The sequence below is a fragment of the Apiospora aurea genome (assembly GCF_038362705.1).
Source record: "Apiospora aurea strain CBS 24483 chromosome Unknown utg000001l_segment0_segment0, whole genome shotgun sequence".
Classification (NCBI taxonomy): Eukaryota; Fungi; Ascomycota; class Sordariomycetes; order Amphisphaeriales; family Apiosporaceae; genus Apiospora; species Apiospora aurea.
The window spans coordinates 2,268,748-2,281,773 of NW_027117388.1; the positions used below are offsets into that span (position 1 = coordinate 2,268,748).

Sequence of the window (13,026 nt, forward strand, 5' to 3'; positions counted from 1 at the left end):
CTGAGTCGAAGGCGGCCACCATTGCTACTGGCCTCTTATATACCCTGTTCATGGGAAACTACCCCGTCTATACCTATAAGCGTTGATCAGCCTTGTACGGGCAGTCTATTACTTCCCCAATAGGTGTTTCCTAGTGGGTTCCCAGACCCGTGCTTGCATGTCGCATCCCCTGGATTCAGGTCGGGGGCTATCCAATGAGAATCGGGCATGGTATAGCCGCCAAGTTACCATTGCAGTGAGGCATTTTCGTCTCAAAGTAAAGGTATTCAGCTGTCTAATCGAATATCCCCCAAACTTGAATGGGCTAATAATAGTTCAGAACTACGTACACCACAATAACTCTCCATACACCGTAATTCGTGTTCGTAAGCCTCTAGCCATTAAAAAGCAGACCTGATTGCTCAACAGGGCTGAATTCTTATCTGCATGTTGAAGAGACTGTCACACTCTCTAGGGTCTGCATGTGATGGTTCCGTAGCTGCATAGCTTCGCCATGGCATACTTGGCGAGCCGTGTGTGTTTGCATATTTGGGGTCCATGGCACCAGCTGGCCAATGAGAACATTGATTGGGCCCAATGACATTTACTCATAGTTGTGGCGTTTATCTTTGGGGGCTGCGGGGGCTGCTTTTTCTCTTGGAACTTGGTAACGCATCGGCCGTTCATTGGTTGATGGAGTTTCAGGGGTTGCTTTTGTTCCTCGAGACTGGCCACATACAACTCGTATCTGGTTGGTGGAATTCCAAGAGTCCGATGTTTCGCATCACAATTAACCAAAATAGCATCCGGCAGTGCTGACGCGACGATCTTTGGCTTCATAGCTTTCAGCTCCCACTGCTTTTGAGCTTACTGCCGCAACCTTTACATCTGTATTTCCCTTCTTTTCACTCCTTTTCTTTCTTCAATTCAGACCAGGCAACCTATCAGCGACGACAACATAATGCATACTATCAGCTTCTACGTAACGTCTCACGCGGTACTCATCCCCTGCCCAATAGACGTTGCCTAGGCAGGTATGGATCCCGGGAGGCCCCCAAAAGCTGCGGGCATGTACTTTATATCCGTGCCATGGTTCGGTGAATGCAATTGAACACTCCAATAAGACAAGCTCATTGGTCCCCTTCTATCCAATCACCGGCATTGCTGTTCATGGTCTCAATGGGCTACTCTGCAGATTAGATATTGTGGTTGTGGGTATAAACTCTTAGGGCCTTGCCTGGGAGAGACACGGCGGAATAGGTACAGCCTGTATCATTGAATATAATAGCCGGCTGCTTACTCTCTCCGTCGAATAAAATAAATTCCCGTTTCAATAAGTTCGTTGCGAATTTTCATTTCACCACGATGGTTTCGATATATTCTACCGCGTTCCTGCTATTCTCCTGTATCATTGGGAAGGTGGTTGCTCGTATGTCTTCTTCAAACCAGTCCATGTTTACAAAGAAACAACAAAGAAAAAGATTTTGACACCTTCAAATAGTGATCGCAACCCCGAAGACGGTGCCATCTGCAGTTTTAGAGGCTGCCTGCGAAAGACAATGTACTTTGATCGCGAATTGGTTCGGTGCAGTAGACGGATGGTGGGATTTGGCCTCCCAGTTGGACTTCCCAGCCAATGAGGTTGTCGCAGGCCCAGCCAGCGTGCATGTCACGGCAACAATCATTACCGTCATCAACACTATTTCCAATACAACGTCACTGGAGACCAAGATGCCCATCGACTGGATACCGCCTCCTACCAATGCCGCGGGAACCCAGGTGCGGGTTGTGACTGACAGCCTCGAACGCACGACAACGATGTAAGGTGCCCTGTCCCCCCCTATTCGAACTCATACTGATGGCATATCATATCAGGGCATTTCCAACATCCTTTGGCCACTTTGGCGATAGTTATACGAAGCTCGAATGGTGCGGGAACTCGACCACCAGCAGTGTTGTCACCTTCATACCGCCTCAGTTCAGACTCGGCAATGAGTTCGACTTTTCCAATGCCACCTATGGCAGTGCAGCAAATCTTTCCGACCCAAGGGGTCTGTTGGCCAACCCCGCTTACGCCGCGGGCCCCGGTCTTTGGCTCATGGGGTTGATGCCGTCTCTTTTTCCTCCCTTGCCAACGGAAAGTTGCGATACATTTTTCGGGGGCCCTGTTTGGGGCGGGTTCCTTACGGCCTGGGCAACTGTAACCTCTACAGCCTACTCTTGACAGGGCCAGGTGGTGGTGTCGTCCATTGATTATCAATGCCTTTCTTTTTCGTCTTCATTTGCATTGCTAGAGTTTCCCCTACAGCAGTCATATGACTACGCGCTCTAAGATGCAACCCCTATCGGCTGCCCCCCCCTCAAATGACATACCTAAAATAGATGTAAAAATCAATAACATCAGCAATAGATAGGTTAATTAAACCACGCACACTGTATTTTAAGGCCTGTTTCGGCTGGTGCGCACTATAATAGAATCACCCTCACTACCAGCTCGATTTGCATCACTTTCCACTACTTTATCGGCGCGCCTTTTCGGCCTTTTCGGCCTCTTCCTTAGCCTTCCTTTTTTAACGTCCTCTTGAACCTCCCTGATATTTACTATATATACAAAGCCCTTATTAGGGTCCTTATCGACCTTCCTTCTCTTCTAAGCCCTTGTTTTCTCTAGATCTGCCTCCAGACCGGCTTTTTCCTGCTTTAATCGGCCGATCCGAGCCGTTAAATCATTAATACTCTTGCCGAGCTTCTTCCACAGCAACCTTTTAGTTGGATTACCGGTGGTAACCTCTATACTAAGCATCGCAGCCCCTAAATTTTTAACCTGCCGGCTGTTTTTGGGCGTCTCGATCCTTCTAGCCTTCGGTTTAACTAGCTGGCGCGTATCCTCGGCGGCGATAGCCTTATCAATGGCTCGCACTATATTAGTACAACGAAGCCTATTATTTATCGGCTTATTAATATTAAAAGGGTAAATACTAATTGCTACCTATCTACTAACGATAACCTTAAAGGTAAAGGCTATTTTACGTACTTTAGCTTAAGCTTAAAGGAAATCCCCTTTTTTAACGTAGCTGTTATTAATAACGGCGTATACCAGGTCGAGCTCCCTTCGGAACCTCCTTTTTAAAACCTTAAAACAGCTAATATCCAAGGGCTAAAGCATATGGGAGCTGTGTAGTAGTAAATAAAGGAGCTACACCTTAGCTTTTAACGCCGTTAATATAAAATTATTATCGATATAATTTCCATATCTATTTAAAATTAAGAGCCTCTATTAGTTAAAGTTATTAAGCTTAATTAAAAGGATAAAGATTTTTCTTAATTATTTTAAAGCTATAAGATTAAAAATCCATCCTTTTAATAACGCTTTAAAAACCTAGTCTTTATATTCGTAGTTAACTTTATTCTCTTTTTAAAGGAACTATTATTACTAGACCGATTAGCTTTTAAATATAATTAAAAGCGGCAGGATATTATTAATAATACTAATATACTTTAAAATAATTACCTACTCGCGATTAGCCGAGTTATTCCGTATTAAACTTTAATAAACGGTAAGGCCGATTATTATAATACCCTTTTTTATTATTATCGTAATTCTTATTTTATCGGCGTTAAATTTAAATCGAGGGGGTATATTATTAATAATAATAGTGTTAAGCCGATTAAAAAACCCTCGCATAGCCCCGTTTAATATATATACGAAACGCCGGAAATTTATTGCTTTGGTACGCATAGTCCTAAAGGCTAAATAACGTCTTAAAAAACGGTGCACCCATTATTTACCGATAAAGTAATCGACTTTTTTTATAAAGAAAATGCGTTGAGCGTATATACGAAATAGCCGGTGCGTTAATGCGTAGCCTAAACTAGCTTAGAAAAAGGCCTATTTAACTAAAAAAGTCTTTTCCGTAGGGGTAAATAACTGCCGAGTCTTATCCTGCTCTTTTTTTAAATATTAACCCTTAAGTCGGTTGCGAAAGGTGCCCCTGTTAATATTATAGTCTTTAGCCGCACGGTTAATACTTCCGCCGGCCAGCACGGCCTGAACCGTTTAGGCAATACGAGCTTTTTAGTCATATTAGTAGTAGTAAAAAGAGGAAAAAAAGAAGAAGAGATTAATCTACTTTAATTGACAGACGAGTAAGATTTGACCCCTTTATATACTGTTGTTATTGCTCAGGGGCTCTAGAATCATCTGAAATCTGGAGGGGTCATTTGAGGGGGGGCAGCCGATAGGGGTTGCATCTTATTATCGGTTCTGGTAATACTGAACGGCGTGACACCTGATGCCCAGGAAGACCGTCTCGGGTGTTTTGGTATATGGAAGTCTGCCATGCTATGCTGATTTGTATTGGCTCAAGAATCATTCGTTCTGATACGGTTGATTTTATGTTTGCCTTTATACGGTAATCTCGTTACTAACTCAAACTATGTTTACAAAATACTGGGATAGCCGTGCTTAACAACCCAATGGATCAAATACATCACGGTTCCTATGCGTAAAACATCACTCGTTAAATTTAGTAATAACGTGACGGCCTGCAGTGTATCAAGTATTAAGTCTCTCTGTTCTCGAACTACACTACCTCTGGTATCAGCATATGTTTATAGATACTGCTGTGTTAGGGACTTAAGTGTACTGGGGAAGGCGTACGCTGTCTAAGCATGGAAGAATTGGGGTTAAATTATCCTTTGTTGCCGTATCTAATGCATGTTGACACGGTAGACTTCCACGTCTATGTATAAGCTATATGTAAGGTCATTAAGAAAAGAAGGGAAAAGATCGATAACTCGGTCGAACCATCGAATAATCGAAAATAAACTTTATTATTTAAATCTACGAGGTCGAATTGACCTAGCCGAACTTTTATCGAGGGGACGCAGCTAAGGCGCTACGGTATGGATAATCCAATGGATGATCCGATGGTTATTAACACCGGTCGCGCCGGACTCGCGCAGAGCCAGCACTACCCGCGAAGCAACGTCGCGGCGTACAACTAAGGACCTCAAACGCCTTAGACGCGTCCCAGCAGCGAAAATAGCTCGAGAAGAGGTATCGAAGAAGGATTAAAGTATTTGGAGAAACTGATCGCTAATCTAGTAGCCCCCAGCAGTGGGCGTGAAGAGATTTTCTAAGTAATTGGGGAACTTCGCACCGAAGCGACCGAACTACGACTGCACCTCGACGACGACGATAACGCGCTAGTAACCCGCGGGGAATTGCGAAAGATAGTCGGAAAAGCTATCGCCTAAACTACGCAGGATCCTAAAGCTATACAAACTAAGTCTTGGGCTCAAGTTGTATCTGCGCCGCGTAGTAGCGATCCTACTGCTTGGCAACCGAAAATTATTGTCCCAGCCCGCCGAAACCGCGAAGTGGTAATTAAAAGCGTAAATTAATTTAACGACATTTAGAAGAAGAGGCTAGTAGATATTATGCAGAGCGTTAATACGGCAATCGGGCATAGCGAGGTTATCGTAACGAGGAAACTACTTAGCGGCGATATCGTCTTTACTTTTAAAGACGAGGCGAAAAAACATGCAGAAAATAATGGATAGGTTTTAAACGCCTTCGGGATTAACGCGCAGCTTATTTATAAAAAACTCGCAGTTATCGCGAAAGGGGTCTTAACGAAAAAGCTGCGGGATATCTACGACGAAGCCGCGTTACTACGTAGTTTGTTCGCAGATAAATATAACCCGAGAGAGATCTCGAAATGTAAGCGTAGCCTGCCGAAAAATCCCGAAGTACGCTACGCTTCTCTTATCCTGCATGCGAACTCCGTCCAAGCTGCGAAGGACTTGTGCGATAACGGCTTAATATGGGATTCCGAGATCTTCGACTGCGAACCGTATAACGCCAGCCTCCGTATTTAATAGTGCTATCGCTGTTACGGTTACGGCTACGTAGCTAAGTATTATCGGAAGTAGTAACGATATGGCTACTACTTTATAGCAGTACACCCTGGGGGAAACTAAGAGTGCCCCTAAAGAGGATTACGAGGCAGGAAACGTTGTGTTAATTGCGGCAGGGAACACACGGCGTGGGATCGCGGCTACCCCGTAGCGATTTAGTAGAGAGAACGCGTGAGAGAAGTTTATGCTTACTGGCTTCGTTAGTTCGAAGTCCGTAGCACCGGTGACAGCTCGGCAGGAATAGGGCGTTTATTATTACCGACGACGCTCTTTATTAGCGATAGAGAAGAGTATATAGTAGTTTCGCGGAAGAAAGGCCGCCCGCGATTCGATTCGATAGCGAGTAGTTAAGGTAGAGAGATACGCTCGTAAAGCCGGCGCGGTATTGTCGTTTCCCTATTAGTATAAGATACTATTATAGTCTTATAATTATAAGTTTACGAATAGTATACTGGAACGTTGTAGTATTAAAAGTAATAACGGTATTTACCTTAATTAATTAAGAAGAGTACGATATATTAGCACTATAAGAAGTATAGACGAACCCCCGCACGTAGACCGCGTACTGCTTAGAGATAGTTAAGTATTAAGTAATTTACGGCGAGGGCCGAGCGGCTATTTATATATATAAACGTTTCGATATCGCTAAGCTAGAAACTAAGGCAGGCTCCGATTAGGCTACCGTTACGATACCGAAGGAAAAAAGTGGCCGTTTTACTATATAATTTATATATTCGCTAATCTAAAAAACTTCTCGATAGCGGAGCCCCCCTAAGCGACCTCGATGCGATCTCGTACCCCGGGCGACACTTGTTCGTCGGAGATTTTAATACACACTATCCGCTCTAGAACGTGCATGGCAGGAAATCGTACGGAGTAGACAACCTTTTTACCTTTACGAACCAATGGAACCTAGAGCTAGTTACGCTATATAGAGAAATTACGAGACGACGCCACGGATAAAGAGATTTTACGCTAGACTTGGTCTAGGTGACACGAGGAACGATAATTTTATATAAAGGAGACCCTGGCTTAAAAGGTTCTAACTATAAGGCATAGGTTATTCGCGTCGAACTAAAAGTTAACTCGCTACGAGGTAGTAAAACGAAAGTAGAGGGATAGAACTGGACGATATTAAATAAGGGGCTGGTATAGGCGGAAGCCGGAGCACGTTTAATCGATATCGCCGAGCTAATAAGCCCGGAAAAACTGGATTAAGCTATCGATAACCTTATAAGCGACCTACGAAAGATTGCCGATATAGCAGCCCTAAAAAAGACCCCCTATACTGGTAAAGGTACGCCCTGGTGGTTACCGGAGGTTTAAAAAGCGTAAATTATAACGAAATAACGATACCGAGCCTATTTCGCGGTACCCTCGCAATACACTTAGAACTAATACACCGAGTCGAAGACGGACCTGGAGAGAATCGTTTAAATAGCGAAAACGAAAAGCTGGCGCTACGTAGTCGCCGCTGCTTCCTACGATTCTAAGACACTTTGGTCGCTCGAACGATGGGCCCGACTACGGAGCTGGACGTTACTATAGACAGCGGGAATCCTAGAATTACGACGTAGCGAAGGAGCTATTAACGAGGCGCGAAGCTACGACGAGAAAGCTACGCTCTTTTCGGAGAGGTTTTTTTTTAACCCAGAAACCGATTTTACGGATTTAAATACCGTACCGAACCACGCCCTTAGCTTTACCCCTGTCGAGGCAGAGATAACGGCTAAGGAGATAAGAGATATTATTAAGTAGACGGGACCTTGGAAAGCTCTAGGGGAAGACTTTTTACCTCCTAGTTTCTTTAAAGCGTGTAGAGAACCCCTTTTTTGGACGTTAACCGGCTTGGCGACAACGAGCTTCCGGCTTGCCTATTTCCCTAAACGTTTCCGTACGGCAAAGGTTATCGTAATTCCAAAGCTAAATAAAACAGTAACCGAAAAGTAGACACCTAGTGGATAGAGACTTATTTTATTACTTAGTACGGTCGGGAAGGTAATAGAAACAGTTATAAACCGGCGAATTACCGAAATAGCCGAGGAATACTCGCTTTTACCTAAAGGCTAAATAGGGAACTGGACGTAGCGGTTTACCGAGCTAGCTATTCGATTAGTTATCGACGTCGTCCGTACAACGTGGCAATAAAAGGGCGTCGCTTTCCTCTTCCAGCTCGATATTAAAGGCGTTTTCGATACAGTTAACCATAAAAGACTAATTGCTATACTCCGCGAAAAGGGACTGCCGGATTAGGTCTGCCGATAGGTCGAGAGCTTTATTACGGACAGATCGGTTTACCTTTATTTCGACGGCAAGTCGTTAAGGAGGATCCAGCTCCGCGTTAGTGTTCTGTAAGGCTCCCCGTTATTATCGATCCTCTTTATTCTCTATATCGCTACATTATACGAGGAGCTAGAAGCGTACGAGCAGTTTATTATCGTCGAATTCGCGGATGATACGAATTTTATTGCTGTAGGGCTAGACCACGTTACGAATTACCGAAACCTAAAAAAAGCCTGGGAGACTTGTAGCCGCTGGGCATGCACGAGAGGGATAGAGTTCGAACTTAAAAAAAGCGAGCTTATCCATTTTACTAGAGCGCGAAAAGCCTATACGTTATAGGTACGCTTCGGAAACGCTGCTATAGCGCCGGTAACCTCTGCGAGATTCTTCGGCGTTTAGCTTTATCGGAAGCTATAATGGAAGGACTATATCTTAAAAATTAAAGCGAAAATGGTAACTTAGATATTAGTTTTTACTAGGCTCGCAGCGTTAGCTTAGGGATATTCGGTACGAAAGGTAAAGGAGCTTTATACGAAAGTAATACGTAGCGTACTCGCGTACGGAGCGTCGGCTTAGCATAGAGTAGGCGATATCGAAAAAGGGCCAGCCCTTAGCCTTATAATAGTTCAGAACTCCTATCTCCGGACCGTAACAGGGGCATATAAGGCGACCCCCTAATACTACTTAGAGACTAAAGCGGCAGTTCCCCCCCTCGACCTCTATCTAAGTGCGAGGGCAGCTAGCTTCGAGATATACACGGAGACTACCGGGAAACTATAACTTTTACGCGGCGCCTGTATAAAAGCGGCAGAGATTATTAATAAAGAACGTAGCGCAAGGAGAAAGAGACAAAGGAGACTTTAAGGGGCTATTAGCGAAGCCCCTACGATTTTATGGTTAAGCGACGCTTAACTGACGTTAGTTAGATAATGGCTAAATGGTTAAACGGTCGAATAAGCGTTTAAAGAGAAATGGGAACAAAGATGGTTTTATACCGTTACTTCGACGCGAGGCCGCCGCGAACTAGCTACAGAGTCGCCGCTAAACTAGGGAGCGTGCCGTCGTTACGACGATATGCTTAAGCACGAAGCATCGATCCTAATATAAGTACGCACTGGAAGAATAGGGCTCAAATCGTTCCTATTCACCTGTCGGGTTCCAGACGTCCCGACGCCGCTATGCAACTGCGGTAAAGGACGGGAGACAGCCGAACACCTGATCCTATACTGCAAAGACTTCGAGGGAAGACAAGAGCAGCTAGCAAAACAGTTAGCACCTAGTCCGCTGCGAACTCGTCGCGATTTAGCGGCGCTTACTGCAGAAAAAGATACGGCGAAGGTTATCGCAAAGTGGCTTTTACGGACCGGTCGACTGCCGCTGTATAAGTTGGCAATGGAGATTGGGGGACCACCCGAACCTGGATAATCTCTCTTCAGGCCCTAAAGCAAGGGTCACTAGGCTGGTGGGTGAGAACCAGCATGGTAACGTCGAGCACGTAAGGTAGATTTTACGATATTGGCAGCGTGTATTTTTAGTCCAGCTTCGGCACGGTTTATTACACGAGGAACTAGGTAGATGTACCGAAGGCCTTCGGCATACGGCGTACTATTAATAATAATAATAATAAGCTATATGTGTATGCAATGCTATTTTGAAATACATTAGACATATCTTCGTATAGGTCACTGATAGACTGCTTTGAGGTTATTGTCTATAACAGTTGTGTTGTGCCGATATCATGACAATGATCTTAGGTACCCTCTTTATTGTCTGATTCAATACTCTTGAAGTACTAAAGGCTTGTATTCAATGATCTCTTACACCATAAAGCAGGTTCCCGTTGCCGACCTCCACAAATCTTTCTCTTCCTTTCTCCAGCAACGTTCCTTCATGCACTCCAGCCTCCCTAGAACTGCCATCCTGGATTCGACGAAGCATATTCTCACACAGCACCGCCGCCATGTGCCTTGACACAACCAAGACAATTCATGATTGCGGCTGCGTAATCGCCGAACATGAGCCCGGCAATTGGTGTCTCTTGGGCGACCAATGCAAAGAGATTGACCACCGTCACATCACCACAAAGCGCAGCAAGGAGACATGCGCCAAGTGCCTCGAAGCCAAAGAGCACAAGGAAGAGGAGGCATTCCTCGAGCAGGATGGCTTCACCGTGGTCACCAAGAATGCGAAATCAGCCAACACAGCCACTACTCCCAAAAGACCGAGTTTCACGCACAAGCAAGGAATTGATATCGCCGAAACAGCCCGCAAAACTCTCCATGATACTCTTGAGGACAGCTGGATTGTCGGCCGGAAGAACCTAGACCCCCTCGAGTACATCCTCGGCCTGCCTAATTTCATTCCCAAACCGCGACTCATTGAGACTTGGGTCTGGTGGGCAGTTGGTCGAGAGCCGTACAGCCGACTGCGATCGGCCCGCAACGTGGCAGCACGACGCAATTTTGCCAATACTTTCGACGTCGCGATGGCGAGCGCACAGAACGAGCTGCAGGAAGAGATGGAAGCGAAGAAGGCGGCTAGGAAGACTTAACGTCGCCTACAGTGGAAGATGAGCCTGTTGTCCGCCACAATAAAGAGAATAACACTGAGTGCATCTTGTTTATTGTATATACGATTTGTGACACCATGCTTAGTATACACGAATGGAAACGACTGCAGAAGAGTGGAATTATGTGAATTGATCATGGTCCTGCAGTGCACACAGCAAGTGGCTGAACTAATTGTGGAGATGGAGCAGCTTTAGGTGTTATTTGCCCTCTTTGGGGGGATTGAATTGGTGGTATGACCTTTGTGTCGATCACTATTGGTCGCCCTGGGAGTTCGTCGGAGTTCGGGCAGCTCCTAGAACTGGCGGTTGTCGGAACCTACCTGTGAAAGTCGGACCATCACCAAATGTACAGCCCTGTCAGCAATGCGAATATTGACATTGACACATGCAGCGAAAAAGAGTTCGAGTGGGTTCGGATGGTAGGTGGCAGATGGTCCAGGCATTCTCTCCATTTCCCCAGTCCCGACTCAGTCCCTCATCTCGTACGTTCTGGTGTTGGGTTGGTTTTCTGATAGCGTGGGGAATGGACCGATTGACAGAGAGCAAAATGCAACACCAAACCCAGGCGTTGGGACGAACAGGTTGCATTCCATGGCCGCCAACTGGACGGTCGGACTCCGCCGGGCTTTCGTTTTCCCTCAAAGGCGCGCGCATTCAACTGACAATTAATCTGCTTTCCCGGCTGACCCTGGCGATAAAAACACGGGGAAAGCCTTACCTGATTGCGGACCGGCGGCTGTCCCTGGGTTTTCTTGGGGGCCAGGCCTTACAGCGCCTAAGTCCGGCGGGTGTTGCTGGCCCTCCTGGTCCTTGCTGAGCTCCTGCTGAGCTCCTGCTGGTCCCTCCCCCGCGGGAGTCGCCGCTAACAGCCCAAGCCGCTGGATCGCTACGTCGAAATCCGGTATGGCTCGGGGGTACCGCTTGGGCCCAAATCACACCACTGTGTCGTGAGCAGGCAGGAAACATCGGACCACTGCATCGCGGATCTTCTTCGAAGGATTCTCGTCTTGTTCGGATGGTCTTGGGAGCTTGGGGTCTAGAGTCATGATCGTAGAGTTCTTCGGCACATGGAAACTGTATATAATATGGGGGGGAACAGGCGGGATCGTTACAAGATGTTTCACCGCAGTCTGCATCATTCCACCAAAGCAATATCTCTTGCAACGCGACAGTCAATCACCACTTAATTCAATCCAGTGCAACGCTGCTACTCTGAACCTTGGCGTTTCGGTCTGACATCCGCAACCACTCGCATCGACATCTGCATATTCCATACCCACCTATACAACACCATGGCTATCACCCACCCACAAGGCATGCGCCCTCAGATGCCCGCAGCCGCGAGAATGGCGGCTACTCGCAGCCCCGTGCTCAGCACAAGGTACGATTTCCCTAATCCGTTTTTATGAAATGCAATAATGAATTGTGCTAACATGCAATTCCCCCACCTTCAGGGTCCTCCCCGCTCTGGCCGTCGTCGGTGCCACCTACGCCGTCGTCTCCTACGTCCGCAACGAACTGGGCCGCGAACAAAGCACCTTCGACAAGATGTTCGACCAACAAAACACGCCCGAAGTCATGGCCGCCCGGAAGAAGGCCCTCGAGATCGAGGTCAACGGCGACCCCCGAAACAACCTTCTCAACATCCTGGGCTGGACCAAATAAAGACGTACAAATACTACAATGAAGGAAAAGAGGGAAAACCACTCGCGGAGATCGATTGATGAGCTTGGGAGTTGGTTACTTTTTTGCATGGGTCGGAGTTCAGGTCATCAACAAATATCCATCGGCGTTCTCACAGACATGGGAAGCGCTAGAACCCCCTAACCTATACCATATCACTGCGAACACTGTTGTCGCATACGCTATTCAGTAATTTCATTACATTTGCCACCTTACAATATTTGAAACATACCATCTATCGTATTGAAGCTCGAGGCCTTGGTTTCTGCTCTACTACCCGTGATACACAACAATTGTCCCCTGCGTTAGTGTGCGATTACCTGCGCCGCCAGCACCCTTTACCACTCCCAAGAGGCCTGGAGCCGAAAGAGTAGACACAAGCTAGGAAATATTATTGCTGTGTTTCGTTTTACCTCAAGCCATCGCACGTCGCAACAATATCATTATGCCTTCTCAACATGGTTGGCCAAAGCGGTTCAGCCACCTGAAGGCGTATTCAAATAAGCGACTAATCCTTTGTCGCCGAACGTCTTATGACGATGCAGCCACTTACAACCATGCTGGGACAAATGTAGGCATGGAAGGAGTCA

The 13,026-nt window shown here is 46.2% G+C and overlaps 3 protein-coding genes across 3 annotated transcripts; all 3 read left to right on the top strand.

Annotated features, from left to right (window-relative positions):
• Nucleotides 1–1,344: 1,344 nt before the first annotated feature.
• PG986_000696 (uncharacterized protein) lies at nucleotides 1,345–2,203 on the top strand (the record flags this gene model as incomplete). The annotated part of the gene is made up of 3 exons (XM_066836918.1): nucleotides 1,345–1,408; nucleotides 1,481–1,799; nucleotides 1,855–2,203. 3 exons carry the CDS (start codon nucleotides 1,345–1,347, stop codon nucleotides 2,201–2,203), a joined length of 732 nt encoding a protein of 243 aa, XP_066705811.1.
• A 7,941-nt stretch (nucleotides 2,204–10,144) lies between these two features.
• Nucleotides 10,145–10,735, top strand: PG986_000697 (uncharacterized protein; the record flags this gene model as incomplete). Its single annotated transcript, XM_066836919.1, has 1 exon — nucleotides 10,145–10,735. The coding sequence occupies one exon, from the start codon at nucleotides 10,145–10,147 to the stop codon at nucleotides 10,733–10,735; it is 591 nt and encodes a 196-aa protein (XP_066705812.1).
• Nucleotides 10,736–12,045: 1,310 nt separating this feature from the next.
• Nucleotides 12,046–12,418, top strand: PG986_000698 (uncharacterized protein; the record flags this gene model as incomplete). The annotated part of the gene is made up of 2 exons (XM_066836920.1): nucleotides 12,046–12,134; nucleotides 12,208–12,418. 2 exons carry the CDS (start codon nucleotides 12,046–12,048, stop codon nucleotides 12,416–12,418), a joined length of 300 nt encoding a protein of 99 aa, XP_066705813.1.
• Nucleotides 12,419–13,026: the final 608 nt, after the last annotated feature.